The sequence below is a fragment of the Aedes albopictus genome, chromosome 2, assembly GCF_035046485.1.
Source record: "Aedes albopictus strain Foshan chromosome 2, AalbF5, whole genome shotgun sequence".
NCBI classification, from domain to species: Eukaryota; Metazoa; Arthropoda; class Insecta; order Diptera; family Culicidae; genus Aedes; species Aedes albopictus.
The window spans coordinates 116,145,902-116,167,258 of NC_085137.1; the positions used below are offsets into that span (position 1 = coordinate 116,145,902).

At 41.1% G+C, this 21,357-nt stretch overlaps 1 protein-coding gene across 3 annotated transcripts in view; it reads left to right on the forward strand.

Annotated features, from left to right (window-relative positions):
* The window catches only part of LOC109420563 (uncharacterized), a 295,739-nt gene that overhangs the window by 196,869 nt on the left and 77,513 nt on the right, over positions 1–21,357 (forward strand). For all 3 annotated transcript variants that reach the window (XM_062850277.1, XM_062850276.1, XM_062850278.1), the window contains 2 exons: positions 15,060–15,192; positions 17,257–17,477. In XM_062850277.1, the coding sequence (XP_062706261.1) occupies positions 15,060–15,192; positions 17,257–17,477 (354 nt within the window). The remainder of the gene's footprint in view (positions 1–15,059; positions 15,193–17,256; positions 17,478–21,357) is intronic.

The window sequence follows — 21,357 nt, forward strand, 5'->3', positions numbered from 1 at the left end:
TTTGGTTCCGTTTGTTTGATATACACAATTTGTGCTTCCTCATATCTCCATATGTCACATTTGGTTCGATTTGATTGATTGATTCTCATATTATGCAGAAGGTTTCCTCATTGAAATGATCGTTGAAAGCGTTTACAAACATTTCATATGTTAGCATAAACGTCTGCTATCTGTGTTAGCCCCATTTTTTTCTGAAGGTGGAGCGGTCTCAAGCCATCATGAAAACATTTTTTGCTTTCTCCACATGCCAAATTTGATTGATTGGTTCTCAAGTTATGCAGAATTTTTTGTTTAATGTGTATAAGTTCTCCTTTATCCAAGGTGGGGGGGGGGGGGGTGGAGTTTTTGATCTTACACATCATGCCACCATAGAAACATTTCCTACCTTACCTTCTAAACCCTTCACATGTCGAATTTGATTTCATTTGCTCAATTGGTTCTCGAGTTGTGCATAAATTTCCGTTCCATTTGTATTGAAGCCCCTCTTTCCAAAGTTAAAGGGGTCTCACACTACCATAGTCATGGGAACATTTTTTGCCTTTTAAAACCTCCGCATGGCAAATTTGGTAACATTTGCTTAATTAGTTCTGGAATTATGCAGAAATTTCCATTGCATTTGTGCGGGAGTCCCCCTTTTTAGAGGGGAAGGGGTCTCACACACCATAGGAACACTTTTTGCCTTTTGAAACCTCCACATAGCAAATTTGTTTTCATATGCTTGGTTCTCGAGTTATGCTGAAATGTCCGTTTCGTGTGTATGGAAGATCCCTTTCCAAAGGAAGAAAGCGTAAAAACGTAAAAACATTATTCACCTTCTGAGTTCTCCACATGCCAAATTTTGTTATATTTGCTTGATTGATTCTCATGTTATGCTGAAACTTCCGGTTAATTTGTATGGGAGACCCCCCCTCCCTTTTCAATTGTGGAGGAGTTACACACCTCCATAGAAACATTCGTTACCTTCTGAATCCTCCTTATTGCAAATTTGGTTCCACTTGCTTGATTTGTTCTCAAGTTATAGGGGAAAGAGGGGTATAATGCCCCGATTAAGCATATGCGGTAATAAACCTCAAATTATACTGTTTTTAAGGGTGTATTTTGCCTTGAAGAGCAGTTTATTCCCTTACCTAAGAGACTTGAACTCTTGGCCCGCGTGCCCACAAAATTTCCCATTCGAATAAGCAATTCAAAAAAGTGTTACTTTTTAGGTGCCGGAAAACTGCAGGAGGCAAAACGCCTTTTTGGGTGAGGCAAAACGCCTGCTGGCATTTCCCGCTTTGACTTGTTGTGAAATACCAAGGGGCTCCATCGAATTCTTCCAAGCAGCAAATGAAGGCGTAGGATAATATCAGCCGTTCTAGGGCTTAACCTGCTCAGTTTTAGTTCTAGTTAGCTTGCATCTAACGAAAACCTCGACAATATGATGAAATTGAGTGAAGGCGTTTTGTATGGAGCGTAGGGGGGGGGGGGGGTGAGTTCCCCTACAGACATTTCCATTTTATTTGCATAGGAGGCCCCTTTTTCGGAGGAGGAGGAATCTGAAACTATCATATGAACCATCCCCGTTCAAAAAAAAACCCTGCATGCAAATTTCCTTACCAATCGGTCCAGTACTTTCCGAATCCATAAGGGTCAGACAGACAGAAATTCAGGTTCAGGTTTACAATGCCTTTTCTGTACCATGGGTTTTGAGCCGTCTGGGTTGGCGCGGCTGAACCCGGGATCAGTCATTCCCGTAGATCTCGACAAACACACGATTGTTACCGTTTAGTAATATTTGTCGTAATTTTTTTTCCTGAGTGCGGAAATTTAGGGAAGCGAATGTGAAGTTGGCGCAAACTCCAACAGTCGTTTTGTTTTCTGCGCGTGGGCGGTGATGCACCTGCCTATGGAAATACACCGCCGGAGTGCGATGGGTGGCTTACTGCACAAAAGTGCAAATGGAAAAGATTGCCCGAGATAGTGAGCGTACCTTTGCGGGGGATTAAGGCTCGGGCAAGCAGATCATGATTTTTCAACTCACTCATGATCTGCTTGCCCGAGCCTTTATCCCCCGCGATAGCCGAGGAAAGGAGTCAGAGTCGAAGGCTTCCTCGTGTTTCTCCACGTTTTGCCGTCGTATTTCGGCCTCGTGACCGGTGGTTGCGACCCTTCGATTAAGTGCCCAGCATCCATCGAGCGGGACAAAATCCCGAGCCAGTGTTGCCCTTCTGGTATCCTGCCTTCCCCGGCCATCTCCCCGCTGGTGCTCATCTCCACCACGGCCCCTCTTTTATCGAAGCCGAAGCCGTGTTACTGAATCCCCGTCTGTATCCGGCCGTGGAAAGCTGGACATTTTGGGCCAATGCGCGTGTCCGGATATACACCAGGTAGGCCTGATCTCCATCTTCCGGCCACCCCGGGTACTTCTCCTCAGGCCCAAGCCATCACCATCTCAGCCGCTCGTTCCGCATCCGGCTGTCGAAAACCGACCATTTTGGACCGAAGCACGGGAAATTCACGTGTCCGGATCTCCACCAGGTAGGCCTGTTTCTCTCTGAAATCGAGTCGAGAGAGCCGGGGTCGAAAATTAGGTTCTAATACGATGAACCTACGCGTGGGCAAACATTGTATTGTCAATTCAAATTTGACAATTGTTGAGCTCACTGGAGCACCGCACTCTAGATTGGTTTTGTTTGCGACCGTGTTGAACTTCTCTCTCAGCTCATTTCCGGTTAATTTCTTTGGGAGTCCCCCTTTCCAGCGGCCGGAGGAGTCTCACACCAAGCTAAGAACCTTCCCCGGCCTCAAACATATCCACATACAAAATTTCACACCGATCGGTTCAGTAGTTTCCGAATGCATAGCGGTCAGACAGACAGACAGACAGACAGACAGACAGACAGAAATTCATTTTTATATATATAGATTAGACTGGGTCAACAAAGTCGATTTTTTTGAACAAAGCTTTTTCGATTCTAAGCTTCCGATTCCAAACTTTTTCGTCCCCGTATTCCGCATTGCGTTTGAAATTTATATGAAATTTAGTATGGGAAAACATGCTTTTTGCATTTTTCTCCTAAAGTGAAATCTTTTGTCTAAAACGATCTAACTAATGACGTTGAAGTTTAGCCTAGGATATGCCGAAAAACTTTGCCGAAGACCGCAATGTGATCCGACACTTGTGAAAAAAGTTATAACGTACAGATTGCCCGTTGGTGCTTAACATTTAACATGTAAAGGAATAACATCAATAATAAAATCTTAATTTTTACCAAGCGAATAACTTTTTCCACAAGCGTCGGATCACTTTGCGGTCTTTGGCAAAGTTTTTCGGCATATCCTAGGCTACACTTTAACGTCATTAGTTAGATCGTTATAGACAAAAAAAAAACAATTTAGGAGAAAAATGCAAAAAAGCACGTTTTCTCATACTAAATTCCATGCAAATTTCAATCGCAATGCGGAATACGCCTGCAGAACATAACCTAATTCGAAGAATAATTGATTGATTGATTTGTCTTTATTTAAGAGACTTTCAGCTTGAAGCTCGTACCGAGCCAGTGAACCGAGCAGTAAACCAAGTGAAGAATAGTCCGAAGATTTGGAATCAGTATCGAAAGAAGTGGGGTCTCCAGTTAGCCTAGTGGTTAAGGCTATGGATCGCCAATCCGGAGACGGCGGTTTCGATTCCCGTTCCGGTCGGGAAAATTTTCTCGACTCCCTGGGCATAGTGTATCATTGTACTTGTCTCACAATATACAAATTCATGTAATGGCAGGCAAAGAAAGCCCTTCAATTAAAAACTGTGGAAGTGCTCAAAGAACACTAAGTTGAAGCTAGGCAGGCCAAATCCCAGTGGGACGTAGAACCATAAAGAAGAAGAAGAAGAAGAAGATCGAAAGAAGTATGCTCGTCACGGGAGAAAGACTTCGCAATGCGATCAAGATGGAAATTTTACATGACATTAGTTTTCAAACATTGTTATGAAGGTATGGGTGCTGGGATTTTAAATATGATTAAAATATGAACTTTTTAATCGACTCGAAAGTCCGGTTCAACGAGCACATTTCTACAGTTATTAGCAAAGCGTGGTCTGGTCAGCGTTAGGTTTTATTCACCGGCATGCTTCGGATTTCACTGACGTCTACGCATTGAAAACACTGTTCTGCGCACTGTTCGGAGCATTTAGAGTATGCTGCACCAGTTTGGACACCGTTCCATTTAACGCAAACGTTAAGGATTGAGCGTCTACAACGTAGATTCTTGCGATTTGCGTTGCGGCAGCTTCCATGGTCGGATCCAACTAACCTTCCAAGTTATCCAGACCGTTGCCAGCTCATTAATTTAGAATCTTTGGCGGCGAGGAGAGTTAAACTTCAACGATTGTTCGTCTTTGATCTCCTCAATGGTAACATCGATTGTCCTACACTTCTTGGTGAAATTCCCTTAAATGTTCAACCGCGACGATTCCGTAGCTCAACGCTTCTTGCAATCCCACTTCATAGAACCAACTATGGTCAAAATATTTAGTCCTTTTTGTCTTTCAATTTTAATGTAGTTAGTGCAGATTTCGATTTTAATATGTCTAAATTAGAGTTTAAGAATAGAATAAGGAACCTAGTTTAATCAAACAATCTGTGCGTCCATGACGAAGATAGTGAACAAATAAATAAATACTCTAGTGGAACGTCTACGGAAGTCCAACGAATGTTGTAGGTATGTGTCAAATCAACAAAGATTTCGAATTTGGTTTATTCAGGAAGAATGGTGACGTGCCCATATAGCCGAGGCGGTAAACGCACGGGTATTCAGCATGACCATGCTGAGGGTGACGGGTTCGATTCCCGGTCGGTCTAGGATCTTTTCGTAAAGGAAATTTCCTTGACTTCCTTGGGCATAGAGTATCTTCGTGCCTGCCACACGATATACACATGCAAAATGGTCATTGGCAGAGGAAGCTCTCAGTTAAAAACTGTGGAAGTGCTCATAGAACACTAAGCTGAAAAGCAGGCTTTGTCCCAGTGAGGACGTTACGCCAAGAAGAGAGGAGGAGGTGACGTGCCTCTAGAGTCGACCTACTGATGGTGATATTAGGTTCCCGATAAGCTTTTAACAAATGTTTTAGAGATTGTTATTCTAAGATCATCCAGAACTAGGGCCAGTGACTCACGTCATAGATGTGGAGCTGTTTGTTCACGCGCTACGAGTAATCAGCTGAAGCGAGAGTTTGAAGAGCCAGCGTCAACTTCGATCAACACAACAACGACCCAGTGATCGTTCAACCCTACAGGAGCTGGTTCGTTCGATGAAGGTCGCAATTGAAGGCATACTGGAAACCAATAGATAACCAGCCGATGAAGTTTTGCAGCAGTGGAAATCGAGGCAGAGACGATCGTAAATCCGCGGCTACTGACTTACATACCCCCGAGCCAACTGATTAGGAGTTTTTTACTTTGAATAGCGAAGCAGAAACCGGAACTACCTTCTTCTTCTTCTTCTTCTTCTTTATGGCCCTACGTCCCCACTGGGACTTGGCCTGCCTCGCTTCTTTGAGCACTTCCACAGTTATTAATTGAAGGGCTTTCTTTGCCTGCCATTGCATGAATTTGTAACATTGTGTGACAAGTACAATGATACACTATGCCCAGGGAGTCGAGAAAATTTTCCTAACTGGAACGGGAATCGAACCCGCGGTCAGGGATAGGGTGCGACTCAAAACTCTTTGCGTGCCGCACACGCTGCTACGAGACAACACAACAAATCAGAAGGAGACGAGTACGTGCAATCGGTTGTGTGTTGCTCGCTTACTTTGCCGCGCGCTGGAGCTCTCCTGTCTCTCACGCTTTGTCGTATGCACTCTCGGTGCTTGTCTCCGTGCTTTGCGCTTGGCTTAATACTACGCATGATTGGGGAAATTTCGAATCAAACGACCTATCACTTGTCAACCCTCGAAAAGCTTAACAATTTTGCCGAAAGCACAAACTCTTTAAATAATTTATTAAATGATTTTTTCTGTTTGGTGACAAGCACAGTCCCAAGCACCGTGCATTACTCCCTGCGCCGTAGAGCTAGTGCTGCGGTTTGTCTCTCGTACAATTACGAAAGGTCTCACTCATACGTCTCTTGTCTCTCGGCAAAACGGGAGACAAGCACTTGCGATTCTGTGAAGCACACGCTTTTTTCGCACCGCACGGTGCCTGCCGCCAATCCCTGCCGCCGTCTACGGATTGGCGAACCATAGCCTTAACCACAAGGCTAACGGGAGACCCCCCGGAACTACCTAATTTGCATAATGGCGCTAAGAAGTAGATTTGTGCAATTTCAGGCTGTTTGAAGCCTAATGATACTCACTACAAACCTTACTACAAAAGGCAACCATCAAAACAGAGACGAACTATGCCAAAGCAACTCATACAAATAATTAATACCCTTTCTTTGGAACCATACGATGAAACACGAAGCTCTGAGTGCATGAATTTCTGTTACACGCCTAACATTCATATTCATATGACATCTTGTACTAAGACTGCTAAGGAGTGGATTGAAGCAGAACTTGTTATATATGGTGACGATGGATCAGGGAATACTTGGCTGTGATTATTAGATGTCAAGATGGTTAAATTTAGGAGATACTTCCCGAGCGTCTGTTTACCAAGGAGGTACGGCTCAACCAGCGTCTGTTTTTTCATCCAGCGGCTGAGCATGTAACGCAGTATCGCAGCCCCTTCTACGTGATGTAGGCAGCGCGGCCCCGGTAAGGTAGCCTGCTGAAAACCTCCAAACACCAACGAATTAGGGACAAAGATAGGAAAGTCGGATCTTGGAACGTGAGAACTTTGGATGAACCCGCACGTGTTGGGCTCTTGGCTCGTGAACCGCACAATATCGCACAATATTGGCAGTGACTAAAGAGGTGATAGGCCCCGCTCAGCGACGCCAACATAATGGTTGGCTCGATGAGGAGTGTCAACGACTGACGAACGAAATGAGTGCCGTCAGAAGTCGAACGCTAGTGGCCGGCCGATACCCGGTTGAAAAGGGAGTGGTACAGAGTGGCCTAGTGGTCTCCCTCGTTTGTGACTTTGGATGAATTGAAGCAGGGTAATGCTGTCTCAAACAAGCTTGCTATTTGGAGAAAACATTCGCGAAATGATGCGATTTGCTTTCGACAACGAATACGTTTTCACCCTTCCTCGCTTTATCAAACCAACCACCCATACGAATAGCACACGAACAGATTCGACACTGATCAGCATTGTTGGCTGCTCCTTTTCGCCGTTGAGCTGTTGCGTTCCAGCTTTCGGTGCTTTTCGATCAGCTTATTGCGAAGCATCGTAGGCTGGAAACGTTATTGGTGTGGTATCGGTACATGCGAATGTTGCTTCTGTGTGCGTGTCGAGCGTTCGTGCCGTAGCTTCTAAAACCAACCCATTCGGTGTTGTTCGGCACTTCGGGTGAGCATGTGGCGGCACTGACAGATGTGTGCAAAACCGTTTGTGAGTTACATCTTGGGCGATAACGTTATAAATATCTTGTACCGACTTTTCAAACCCTCTAAGCAGAATACCCTCTTCGAATGAGTGTAATCAGTTTTGTACCTTTTAATTCCGCCCTATGTTGCTTATCCTTTGAGAGATACGCGTATTTTGACTACACTGAAAGGCGGCTTGCAGTAATGACAAGCATAAAAATGTTTTTAAATTTACCATGGCAAAACATGATCATCGACCAACCAACGCTTCTTGTGTGCGTTTTGTTTCTTCTCACATCAACTGGTTCGATAGCCGAGTGGTAGCGTGCGAGCCTGGTGATGTCAAGGTTCTTGGTTCGAATCCGGTTGCCAATAGAAACTTTTTTTAATTGAAAATCGAGTCCATGGTAAAATTGAAAACATAATTCTGTTGAATTGAAACGAAATTCAGTCTGCACAAATTTAGTGGCGTTGTGCATTTAAATTGACCCTCAGAATAGTCATTTTCACCGCAAGCCGCCGCCGTTCAGTGTACCACTTGTAATCTTCCTCAGCGTCAGTTATCCACTGGATCCAGTGGTCTGAGATGGCCAAATTTTGGTCTACGTGGTTTTGGTATCTCGTAGATTGAAAAATTGAAAGTTCGTGACTTTCACCTTAAATTTTTAATATTTCAATAAAATAAATGTAAAATAAGTGTGTATGAAAGATCTGATTTTAAAATTTTTACAAGTACTAACCTGTCTATTTGGCAGTATTATAATTGAGGGAGTTAGAAGCAAAGGGGTGTAAGCGACAAAATCCCACTTTCGAATAAATGAGGCTCAAAGTTATGCACCAATTTTTCGTCCCATACCAAATGTATGAAGATTCAAAATCAACCATTTTTTTCCGATTTATAGTTATGATTCAATCAACGTAAAAACAATCTTAACCTTTTAGGACGTTGAATAGCGCGTAACAGACTCTGCACCGCGCTCGCGCTGTATATGACGAGCGAAGTTGTTTGGTGATGTTGTACTTTATACAACAGCGCGCGTCCTGAAGAGTTTAAAATGTTCCGAAATGCTTAAAGTTTGAAAAGTTTTTCGATATGCTCAACTCTATTTCGACAGAATGGTCACTGACACCCTTTTGCATTTGCGCCCCTCAATTCTAAAAAATTTCATGGTGCTTACCTACTCGCCATAACTGTGGAATAGCATTTTCACTTCGATTACATTTTGAAATTATTGGTTGAAAAAACACGATACAAATTCTAAATTTCATTTCAAATGTATTCCAAAAGTCAGTAAAATGACGTATTTTATGAAAAAACGTGCTGGTGGGTCGCCAAATTCTATGACCAGCAAAAGTGGGTCGCAAGTTAGAAAAGTTAGAGAACCCCTGGCGTAGATGCATGAACCACAAGTAGTAACAAGTGTACAAAGGTGCGAATATTGTGAAACGCAACATAACACGTCAGACTTAAGTGGGCTGGACACGTAGTGCGAATGTCGGAAGAAAGAATAGCGAAAACAATATTCAACAGGGAACCAGGTGAAGGTCAGTGACTTCATAGTCGGCCACGGACGCACTGGCTGCACGTGATTGAAGAAGATCTGCGATCCCTTCACGTTCGGGGAAACTGGAGAACTTCGCTCAAGACCGATGAGATTGTGCTCTACTATATGCTCGGCGTTGGAGTAAAGTTACTGTATAGCCAACAAGGTATCAAGGTAGGTTGCGGCCGCGGCGAGTGCGTTGCGATCGAGGTGAGATCTTTCTGATTACACTCTTTGTGCCCTATATTCATTGTTATATAACTAGATATAAATTGAAAATTCGCTATTTTCAATATCCTTTCATCTATTGAAAGCAGCTTCAGTTCTGGGCTCTTTCTAAGTTGATGAAGGGATTTATAAATGCTGCTTGCAAGGACTTGGCCAGGTGTGTGAAGCTGAGTGGGTTTATAACATTGTAGATAGTAGCGACATTAGCAATGTTAATGGATATATTCAACTTTGCAACTTCATCCAAGATTTGTGCAATTATTCCTGCTATGCTATGCTATGCTAACAAGGTATCAAGGTAGGTATCAAGGAAGGTATCAAGATGGTCGAGTGCGCCAACATGGCTGCCAACAGCACACGGTATATTGCGGAGACGAGAAGTGAAGCTGGCGTTGCTCGACCGTAAATTCAGCAGGATGGCTTACGGGTGGGAGGAATGTGACGACGAACACCTCTTGGCACGTGCTTGCTAGCTACAATTTACTATGCGGCTGCAAGAAAGGCGTGATGTCAGAACTCGGGGAATTGACAGTAATAAGAGATACCTCAGTACTACCCAGACAACCAGGAATCGCATAAGGATGCACGCTGTACGTTCATCGTATAAAGTACTATTTTAAGTCACTATCACATATATGTACGGCTGAGGGACAATTCTCTTCGCTTATGATGTTATTTTTTGAACTTACTGCGATGTATCTGGTAAAATCATATAAGAGTGCAAATTAACTTTTATAATGTATGACTACATCGCAGTAGACGATATTCCGATGTTTTATTGTGACGAACTTTGCTTTTTCGCAAAAGCGTTCGAGTGAACTCGCAAAGTGTCAATTGAATTCGCATGATTGCGTACTGCGATGATTATACGACTTCGCTTAATACTTTTCTAATTATGTCAGTTTAACCCGCATTGGTGTACAAACTAAATCGCATAAAAGTGAAAATAAACTCGTTCAAATATACATACAAACTCGCATAAGCTAGAATCTATGACAAAAGGTCGAAAGACATAAGGTCGAAGGACAAAAGGTCGAAGGACAAAAGGTCGAATGGACAAAAGGTCGAATGGACAAAAGGTCGAATGGACAAAAGGTCGAATGGACAAAAGGTCGAATGGACAAAAGGTCGAATGGGACAAAAGGTCGAATGGGACAAAAGGTCGAATGGGACAAAAGGTCGAATGGACAAAAGGTCGAATGGACAAAAAGTCTAAAAGGGTAAAGAGGTTAAATAGACTAAAGACAAATTGGAAGACATGAAAAAGTGATCAGAATTCGACAGAAAAACGACGATTAAAAATAGAACGAGTGATAGCAAAATTATTCAACAACTTCAAAACAATCATTATTGGAAAATAGGAAAGTGTCTTCTAAAACATGTAATAGCTTATATGCAACAATTTTTACCCCATTGCATTTCGAAATAGATGCCCATAAATGATGAAAAGTAATGTTATTCATTAAGGTTAAATATGGAAAATAATATTCCTTGCATGGCATGTCACGCAGAAATTGTGCCCATTTACGCTCATCTTTCACTGAACTTCTCAGTTTCATTTACCTTACAAAAGAGAAAGAGAAAAAACGCACAATAAAATGTACATGATTTCTCTCACGCAGAGTTTTTGTGTGGGTGATTAGAGTGCTGCGTGAGAGCAGTGAGAGCCCGCAGATCATAATCCCAGTGCGCAATTTCTGCGCGCACGCAGAAAAAACAGAACTCAGTGCACACGCTGTGTGTTTAAAGGGGTCAGTGTTGTTTGAGCATTTGGTGAACCGAAAGCATACCAGTAAGTCCAAAACCCGCTAAGGGGTATCAAATCCTGTGATATCAGAGACAAGCAGACGTCTGAAGCTGGTCAAGGACTTACAGTTGATGAATATTTTGGTTCCAAATTTCGACAACAGGTGGTGCTAGTGAGCTAACAAATTTTGTTTTTCATATATATCAAGAGAATTTGCAAAAAATTGCAACTAGCGCCACCTAGCTGCAGAAACTCGAATCAAACGATAATTATCCTGAAAGCCCTTGATCTACCAAACAATTTTGCCGAAGACACCATCTTTCTAAAGAATCAGAATGCTGAGATATGTGAAATGTAAAATTTGTACGCTATTTAGCGCCGCCTAGCGGTGAAATCACGAATCACACGGCCCATATTCTGAAAGCGCTTGGCCAGCTGAACAACTTTGCCGAAGAAACCAACTCTCTAAGTAATCAGGTTCCTGAGATATATGGGATGGAAATTTTGTCAGTGTAGCATCTGCTTGTCTAAGATATCACATAAATCACAGACAAATAGATGTGACACTAGCGAAATTTCAATCTCATATATCTCATGATCCTGATTACTTAGAGAGTTGGTGTCTTCGGCAAAGTTGTTTGGCTGGTCAAGGGCTAACCGATAATAAGATTTAAGATTCAAAATTCTACCGCTAGGCGGTGCTAGAGAGCAAACAAATTTTAAATTTCGCATATCTCAGCATCCTCATTTTGTAGAAAGATGGTGTCTTCGGCAATATGGTTTGGTAGATCAAGGGCTTTCAGAATAATTACCGTTTGGTTCAAGTTTCTGCAGCTAGGCGTCGCTAGTTGCATTTTTTTGCAAATTTTCCTAATATTTATGAAAAACAAAATTTTTTAGCTCACTAGCACCGCCTAGCGGTGGAATTTTGAATCTTAAATCTTATTATCGATTAGTCCTTGACCAGCCAAACAACTTTGCCGAAGACACCAACTTTCTAAGTAATCAGGATCATGAGATATATGAGATTGAAATTTCGTTAGTTTCACATCTATTTGTCTGTGATTTATGTGATATCAGACAAGCAAGTACTTTTATACTCCTGTGCACCCTAAAACGAAAGTACACAGCGAATGAGTAACTTGCGAAAAGACAAAGGATTTTTCACTCATATTTGCGTGCGACTGGATCAGCACAAAAAATGTGCTGATCCGGGTTTACACAAATTTGCGTGAATTTTCACACAAGTTTGCATGAAATCTTTTGTCTTTTCGATCGCTGCGTGAAAGTTACTCCTTGCTCTGTGTACATCAATCTTTCCGTGTGGTACACATAGTATTGCATTGGAAGCACGACTGAGTGCGCTCTCAACACGAATTTTTGTGTGCACATTTTCTGCGCGCACAAAATGTGCACGCAGAAACAGAAAAAAACATGTTTGTTCTAACATTTGTTTGAGCATTCATTTTGAGGGTTAGCGGGTGGTTTGTGTGTGAAAAAAGTTGCGTAGTTCACCCTCGCTCTCGTTGAAAGTCGTGTGTAGAGTGTATGTTTTCCCTTCTCACGTTTCGCACTGAGGAGCATGCCATCTCTGATTCCTTGAAAGAACAGTCTATGGGTTGAAGAAGGATGAATCATAGATTGGAATATTCTCATTTGAAATTCCGATCATTAATGTGATTAAATAAAGTCAAGCAGTCTATAAATTAGAAAAGGACAAATTTCTGGGTATTATAGGGGTGATCCATGAAGTACGTCACGATTATAGGGGGAGCATGGTTTGCAAAAGTGTAACAAGCAATATAGTTAGTATAGCCTGTATGAGCAAACAAAATGAAATTGTTTACTTATACAGGATAATTATTAGGATCTACCTATCAATGCAAGAGGGGATGATCACTAAGCACAAGTAGTTAACGAATGTTTCTGCAGTACAGTTAGAAAGAACAGATATTGAAAAGAAGAAGGCAAAATTTCTGATTGAAAAATAAGTCCCTAAGGAGTCAATAATTATTTCACTAACAAAAGATAAAAGAACAGCCTATAAATTTAAGAAGGAAAAATTCCTGAACAAAAAACCAAACTAAATTGCCATTAAATAAATACTACATTCACAGAACTTGAAAGAACAGCCTACAAACAAAAGAAGGAAAAATTTCCTATGGAAATGTTAGTGACAGAAATGCATATGATTTCTATAACAGCACTACAATGTTTCTTTCAATGAGCGACAACAAATACTTCTCAAAAATGTTTGTCTTATAAGCGAGAAATACCAGCTGGTAAAATGGTCTACTAAAATTCGACCTTTTGTCCCATTCGACCTTTTATCCCATTCGACCTTTTGTCCATTCGACCTTTTGTCCATTCGACCTTTTGTCCATTCGACCTTTTGTCCATTCGACCTTTTGTCCATTCGACCTTTTGTCCTTCGACCTTTTGTCCTTCGACCATTTGTCCTTCGACCTTCTGTCCCAAAGCCCCAACAAGCACTGAGGTGAGTTAGAATGTCATGACAATTAATCAGTATGTTTCATAAGTAGTGTTTGGTGTTATGTGTGAAGTACGGCTCGATAATCCAAAGCTTATTAGTTCGATACTTAGGAGACAAGATTTTTTATTTCGAATATTTTTAAGTCGCAGAATATGCTATATTACGTCGCAATAGTGCATACCGTGCATCGCATAAGATATCGTTTCAAGTCATATAGCGTCATTATTTTTCCGTCAATGCACGTATACCGCCTCCACTTTTGTATGCATAAGGCACTTTTACTGCATCTTATGTGATGTCATTTTACCGCATAAAAGTATAACCTGAACATAAACTTCATTATACGTGCAAATTGGTTGTCTGGGTAGTTACGTTGCATTTTCTTGAGAAAGCAACATGCTAATACTGAAAAGGTCTGGAAAAGAAAATTTGGTCCACAATGTTTGAAATGTATTATGCTAGTATCTGCAAGCGAACATGCTAGTATCCATAAGCCTGAACTACGTAATCTGACACAAATACTAAGGATCAAATTTATTAAATCATGAAGATTAGTGCTGCTGTTAAAATTGTAAGAAAAATGGTTAAACCTGTTATGCTAAGTAATGAAAACTTATAAAACGGAATAATTACAGCTGCCCTAATCAACTACTACTAACTAGTTCTACTAAGGAGCGGCCGAAAAAAAAAACCATTTATTACAATTACTCCTACTATTGCACAGTTTCTTGATATTGAAAATGCTGATAATAATAATTGCATTGATACAGCTGAAGTAGCACATAAGAATACTTTCAGAACTGTTTAAAGGCCAATTAGTAATGCTATGGATATATGGGCCGAATTCTACACTTTCGTGCTTATAGCTTACTTAATTCTTCTAAGGTATTCAGGTAAGCTTAAGGCGAAACTGCAAGCATTTTCTCATTTTTTCGGTTTTTGGTTTTTTATTAAATCACGAAGCAATATTTTCCAACTCGGTTTTCGTACACATGTATAGTATGAATCAAGGTATCTTCTGATTTTTTTTGTGGTGGAAAATGTTTTCCATTTTTGCAGAAACCATTTTTTTGTGAAATTTTGTTCAAAAATGGTTTTTGCAAAAACGAAAATCATTTTCCACTACAAAAAAATCAGAAGATACCTTGATCCATACTCTACATGTGCACGAAAACCGATTTTGAAAATATTTCTTCGTTATTTAATAAAAAATCAAAAACCAAAAAGTGAGGAAATGCTTCCAGTTTCGCCTTAATAACAGCCACCAGCTGAAGCCCGTATGACCCAACAGTAGTTGATTGTAATTTCGTAAGGTATGGTTTATCGATTGCAATAACCGATTCATCGTCATTGGAATCACCGAAGTAATTGACTGAAATAGTCTCTATCTCAATAAATCTCGTTTGTTGACGTTACCATCTGAAAATATACGAGCACAAACATATAAATTCATCACAAATTAATATTCTCCTCCTTCCGTTCCCAAGCACCGACGACTCCACAAACCCATTAAGCTGCCATTATCACGTGTGCTCGCTTTCCATTTAGAGAGAGAGCGAACTAAAACTAATCTCGTTTCTCGTAATTTTCCAGTTTTGGGCCGCGTACGTGCCCTGTGAGGCGCAGCACAAGGACGCCGTGCAGATCACGCTGGAGCAAATTGATGTAATTAAAAGACTGACGGAACGCTACTCACCACATCTAACGGCATGTGCATCAGTTTACGGTACGGTACAATACCATTCAATGTCCCCAAAATTTTCCCAACTCCCAATTTCGCATTATGAAGTCCATTCACACAGTCACAGCTCCACAGTGTCCACGATGGGCATAAATAATGTTAACAAGGTACGCGCAGCGGTTGTTATGTGTGCCGGGCGGGATGCACCAGTGGCGACGATATCCGAATGCCGCGCCATGTGAATAGAGTCACTAATTTCGGTCCGGTGTACCTACTATAGTCTAATTATCCACCACGGAGAACGGTACGAGCGAGCACAAGGCGGGTGCATTCACATCACGGCCATCACAACTCATCCGAAGCATTTGAGTCGTTGTTTGCTAAAGTGATACGTGTCAAATTGAGAGAGGTCAGAATGGGAAAAACTTCCGTACTGGTTAGTTAGTTGCGAGAAAATTCAAACCTAATGAAAGACAAAGTTTGACCTACACATCTTGGTTTGAGGATAATGGAAAAGTTCTTCTACGCTATTTGGAGTTACGAGCTTTGAGAGCTAGATCCCGTTAAGGGAAGGTTGTAGCAATCGATATCGATCGATTGAAAACTTATTGAGCGCGAAGATTTTTTTTATCTGTATTAACGAGATTTTTAGCCCTACATTGCGCGCGAAGATGCTTTACAAACGGTGTAGAATTTATCAGCGCTGAGTGTACTACAGCGAAGTAAACTACCGAAATTCATCGAAATACCTTATGAAATTTAGCCATAACTGTAAAGTATGGGATGCCATAAGAATACCCTATGAAAATTGAACATGCTTATTATGACCTAATTACATAAGATAAACTTATGAAAAGAACAGAAAAATCACAAAATGATGCAGACTGGAATCGATCCATGAACGTCGAGATCACTGAGCTCGTGCCCAACCCACGCGGCTATCGACGCTTGAGAATATTGTGTTGCTAAATGTGTATAAAAGCCAAACTGTGAGTCGATTCTGCGTCATAGACCGACGTTATGAAAATCGTTCTAGCCATTATGAATTGTTTAAAGGCCATTTCATTAGTTAGACCTTATGATAATCTTAGGTTTATTTGCCTGAGTGTAGCAATAAAATAGAGAAAGGGAAGTTGAAAATAAATCAAACCGAGGCAAGTCATTGTTACTGTTTGTATACAGACGCCTCAGGATTTTAGCTGACCACTGGAATTCACCTTTGGTCAAAGACAGACAGGGAAGGACGGATTTGCTTTTGCAAACCTGAGCGTCTGTTCTCCAGAAGGAGTGGTTCACGACTGCGTCTAATCCCCATGTTGGGGACGTCTGATCGACGTCTGAGTGTCAAGGTAGGACTCTAAACTGAATGGTACACTGTGGTCGTCCGAAAAATAAGGAGTTAGCTCGCCTACCATAAAAATGCATTGAAACGGAAAATTAGCAACAGAATAATATGTCAACAATTTACTTTACCGTTGACTTAACGTAAGAACTGCATGGCACAAACAATACGCGACGCGAGACAAGACATAAAACTTATCGTTTTTTTTACAATCGTCACGTGTAAATCAAAGGGGTGCTGCTGTCCGATCACTTTTTCACATTTTGAATGTCAGGTCACAACCAGACCTGTGAACGAAAACTTTTGTTTTTTCGTATACGTAAAATTCAGCATATGTAGTTTCGTATCAAAAATTGCGCTCAATTTACCAAAGCAAACCAAAGTTACAGCAACTCAATATTATAAATTCTGTATAAAAATTGATATGTAAAATTTTCTACCCCTAAAAATGTTAAACAACATAATTTATTCCATTGTGAAACAAAGTGACTACATATCTCACGACCATTGTAATTCTGCTCCTCATATTTTGGAACAACGAATACCATTCTCTCTCAGATTATTCTCAACATTTGAACTCAACTTGAAACCGTGACCAAGCTGCTTCCCAGAGCAACAACATGATCCGCTTACCCATTTTATCTTTTTACAGATTCTAATTATCTCTTTTCTATGTGCCCTTACATGACGTTTTCACCGTCCCAAGCCGTATATTTAGCGATTCTCAACTCTCTTTCCTTCCCAAACCCTGTCAACCTCCATTGCAGATATCGTTCAAGCGCACAAAAACCATCAAATGTGTTCACTAATTGGAGTCGAGGGAGGGCACTCGCTCGGCGGTTCGCTGGGTGTCCTGCGGATTTACTATGCGCTCGGCGTTCGCTACATGACCCTGACGTCCACCTGTCACACACCGTGGGCGGACTCGAGTAACGCCGATGGTCCCAAGTACGACATCAAGCACGGTGGCCTCACGGCATACGGCAAGGTGAGTTTGATCTGACGGCGGGCGTTCATTTTACAACAACCACGCCACGGTTGGTGGTGCTCGGAAAGAAAGCATCAAGGTGCAATGGGCAGCATCGAAAGGAGCCACAACACTATGCACTGACTGGCAGTGCGCTTCCATGGATCAATGGGTGCATCTCTGCTCGCTGTGCCCAGCCCGGGCTGTAAATTACTATGTGAAGCACGTACCAATTTATCCTTTCGCTCTATAGTATAGTTTTAACTCCCAACTACCTACTACCACGGGGATGAACAAAAGCGGCTAACTTGTTCAAAATAATTGAACATGGAGTGAGATGTACAGGGTGCAGGATTGAAGCATACCCTTTCAGGATGAAATGCACGTAAAATCCTAACTTTTTCATCGAGATAAGTTCATTGAAAACCCATAATTCTACAGGTGAAAGAGATTTAGGAACAAGTGTAGGAATTAAGGATTGAATGGAAATTCAGTGAGGCGATGAGCGTTTACTCCTTCATATTGTTGAGCTTTATTAGTACAAAACACGTTTTGGGGAGCCCTTCTATCGCTGTAGAAAAGTATTGTTGCGGAACCTTTCATTCAGGATTCTATTTTGATCAAAAAGGTAGAACAAGCATGTAACACAATTATATTAACGGTTGATAGCTATATGAACGTTTATTATGTTTTGATATATTTACTGGAAGGTGCTGTCATGGACTACGTAGACATTTCTGGATCATCTCAAAATCGGATACTTTCTGGAGAATTTCAATTCAAGCTCATTTCAATCCCAGAGCTATAAGACGTTTATCCTCTAAAGTATTTCTCGAGTAGCTCTTCGAGATTTTTCACTTGGAGTTCCTCCTGGGACCTCTCCGAGAGTTTTGTCGGCAAATCCTACTTGATCCTCATTGATGATCTCATAGAGTAGACAAACAATCAGGTATTTTATGCAGGAGACTTAAAAAGATTACATCGGGAGTTCCTCCAGGATATTTTGAAATATTTCTCGAAGTATGCAATCAAGTAATTTTTGAAGAATTCGTACAAAAATTGTTCCCAATATTCCTTTTTTTCAGGAACATCTCCTAGGATTATCATAGGGATTCTTCCATAAAATTCTTCAGTAGTTTGGGAAATGTTTCTTGGTGTTCAGTCTTACGTCCTTAGTCAAAACAGATTAATTTTCTACTGTCCGACGTTTCGGCAACTGTATTTTGCCTTCATCAATGGGAGAACTAAAATTGTTTGTTTGTGGTATCTCATTGTTTTACATAGTGGTTTGTTAAATTACTTACTAGTTGTCTGTTTTCTGTCAAAATTGTCTGTCGTAACATATGTCCGTCTTTGTGCTTGTTTCGTATCACTATAGTAATATTATAAAATGGAATTAAAATTGAAATTTACTAAAAGTTTACAATTTTTATACTAACATGTCAATTATCAAATTTCTATATTCGTTGGTCTGTCACTGTTCTTGTTTGGTGCACTCTTAACTGTTTACTGTTGGTTTCTGTCGGTTTGTCTAAGCCTATTTTTGGTTTGTGTTTGTGTGTGTATTTTGTTTATAATTTCTGAGTAGTTTGTGTTTAGCCCTTCTGTGTCAGTCCGTTTGTTTACACTAGTTCCTTCATTGTATATCCATATCATCTCGAGAAACGGTAATGTGCTCTTCTTGTGTGTTTCGTCTATTATTGTTGGTTTGGTAAGGTCGAATCGGTGTTCGTGGTCTACACAGTGAGCGATTAGTGCTGTTTTCTCTCTGACAGCTCTAACCGTTTCGTCTGTGTATGAGTGTCCAGCTGCGAGTAAACTTTCAAGTTTGTTTTGGTCACTTCAGTGACCGCTCAGGGGCTGTCCATAAACCACGTGGTCATTTTTTTGGGACTTTTCAACCCCCCCCCCCCCCCCCCTGCGTGGTCATTTGTCCATACAAAATTTTTTATTTGTCCATACAAAATGGTCATTGGCCGAACCCCCCCCCCCCCCCCCCCATGATCACGTGGTTTATGGACAGCCCCTCATTCTTGTTTTTAACAGATTGCTCGTCATCCCTGTGTAGCTGCTCTCGCAGTCTTTACACTTCAGACGGTATATCACGTTGTGTCGGTTTTCCATAGGCAGTGGATCTTTTACCCGGGTGTACGGGTTGTTTATGTTGTTGTTGTTGTTTGCTGTTATACGTACATTTGGGTAATTCTGTTTAAGGAGTGATTCTTGGTGTGAGTGTAGCGATGTATGGTAGTGATCAATATATTATCTCGTTGTCTCTGTTTTCTGTAGTGGTGATGGTGTTGTTGCGTTTGGTTACTCGGTTGAGGCATCTGTTTATAAGTTGTTTAGGGTAGTCATTCATCAGTAGATTTGTTGTCACTATTTCTCGTTTTTCAGGGTCTGTTAGGTTGGTTGTTAGGGTGTAGACGCGATTGATAAAGTTGTGTATAACGTTCAGTTTTTGGTTCATGGGATGCATCGAATAAAAGTTCAGCATTCGACCAGAAGCAATTGGCTTAATGTACCATTGCGTTTTGATCGTGCCATCACATTGTTGGATGACGGTCAGATCTAAGTAGGGGATCTTACCATTACGTTCTTCCTCGTATGTAAATTGTAGGCTGTTGTGGTATGAGTTGAAAACCTGTAGTACTTCTTGTAGATGGTCTGCATGTACAATGAGGAAAAGATCGTCGACGTATTTCCTTATGGTTTTGATGTACCTTTCGATTTTGGGCATAACGTTAGCGATGAGTGTTCCCATCACTAGATCTGCTAACACAGGAGATGGTGGATTTCCCATGGCGGTTCCGGAGATTTGCTCGTAGTACTTGTTTCGGAAAACGAAGTAGCTAGATGACATGCAAAACTCCACAATCTCTAAAAACAGATCCAAGCATATCTTCGTGTTGGGTTGGATTCTGTTCCAGTTGTCGATGATATCACGTCTGACAAGTTCCCGAGGAATGTTAGTGAATAGTGATATCACATCGAAAGACATCATTACGTGTCCTGGGGGAATGCTAATGGTGTTGATGTACGCACAGAAACTACTAGAGTCTCTAACGTTGTATTCGGTGTCTACGGATGGTTGTAGAGTGGAGCATACATACTTTGATAAGTGGTAACTGGGGCTTTTTATTCCGGGAACAACGGGTCTGAGGAGAAGATTGCTTTTGTGCTTAGTTCTCCCATTGATGAAGGCAAAATACAGTTGCCGAAACGTCGGACAGTAGAAAATTAATCTGTTTTGACTGAGGACATCAGACTGAACGCCAAGAAACATTCCCCAAATTAACATCACAGTCGGTCCTAGCCCATCCTTCAGTAGTTTTTACAAAAATTTAACAATATATATCTCTAAAAAAATATTTGAAGGTACTTTATGTATACCACCATGGATCCTTTTAAATATTTCAACTAAAAAAAAAAGACACGGACAACGTCTTTAGCTTTCGGCTGTACAGACTGTTTTAAACTTAACATTAGACAACGGACAACGGAGCATGCACCAGTGGAAACGGGGAAGAAACTATTCTCACGAAAAGTTTCAACGCCCGAAGCGGGAATCGAACCCTCACCCCATAGCATGGTGCGATTATAAGCTTGGTGACCCTAACCGCACGGCTACGAGGCTCCACGACTAGTATTCAATCAGGAACTAACATTATTGTCTTAAAAAAAAAAACAAAAATTCCTTCAGCATTTCTTTTAAGTATTCCCTCTCAAAGGATTTGTACAGAAATTCCTCCCCGTGTTACACAAAAAAAAATCTGGAAATTATTCTAAAGTTTTCTTATAGAGTTCCAACAAAGATACCTAAGTAATTTGTCTGGAAAGATTCATTCTGAAATTCATAACACATTCATTCCTGCATGATGGATTCATCTGGATTTTACTT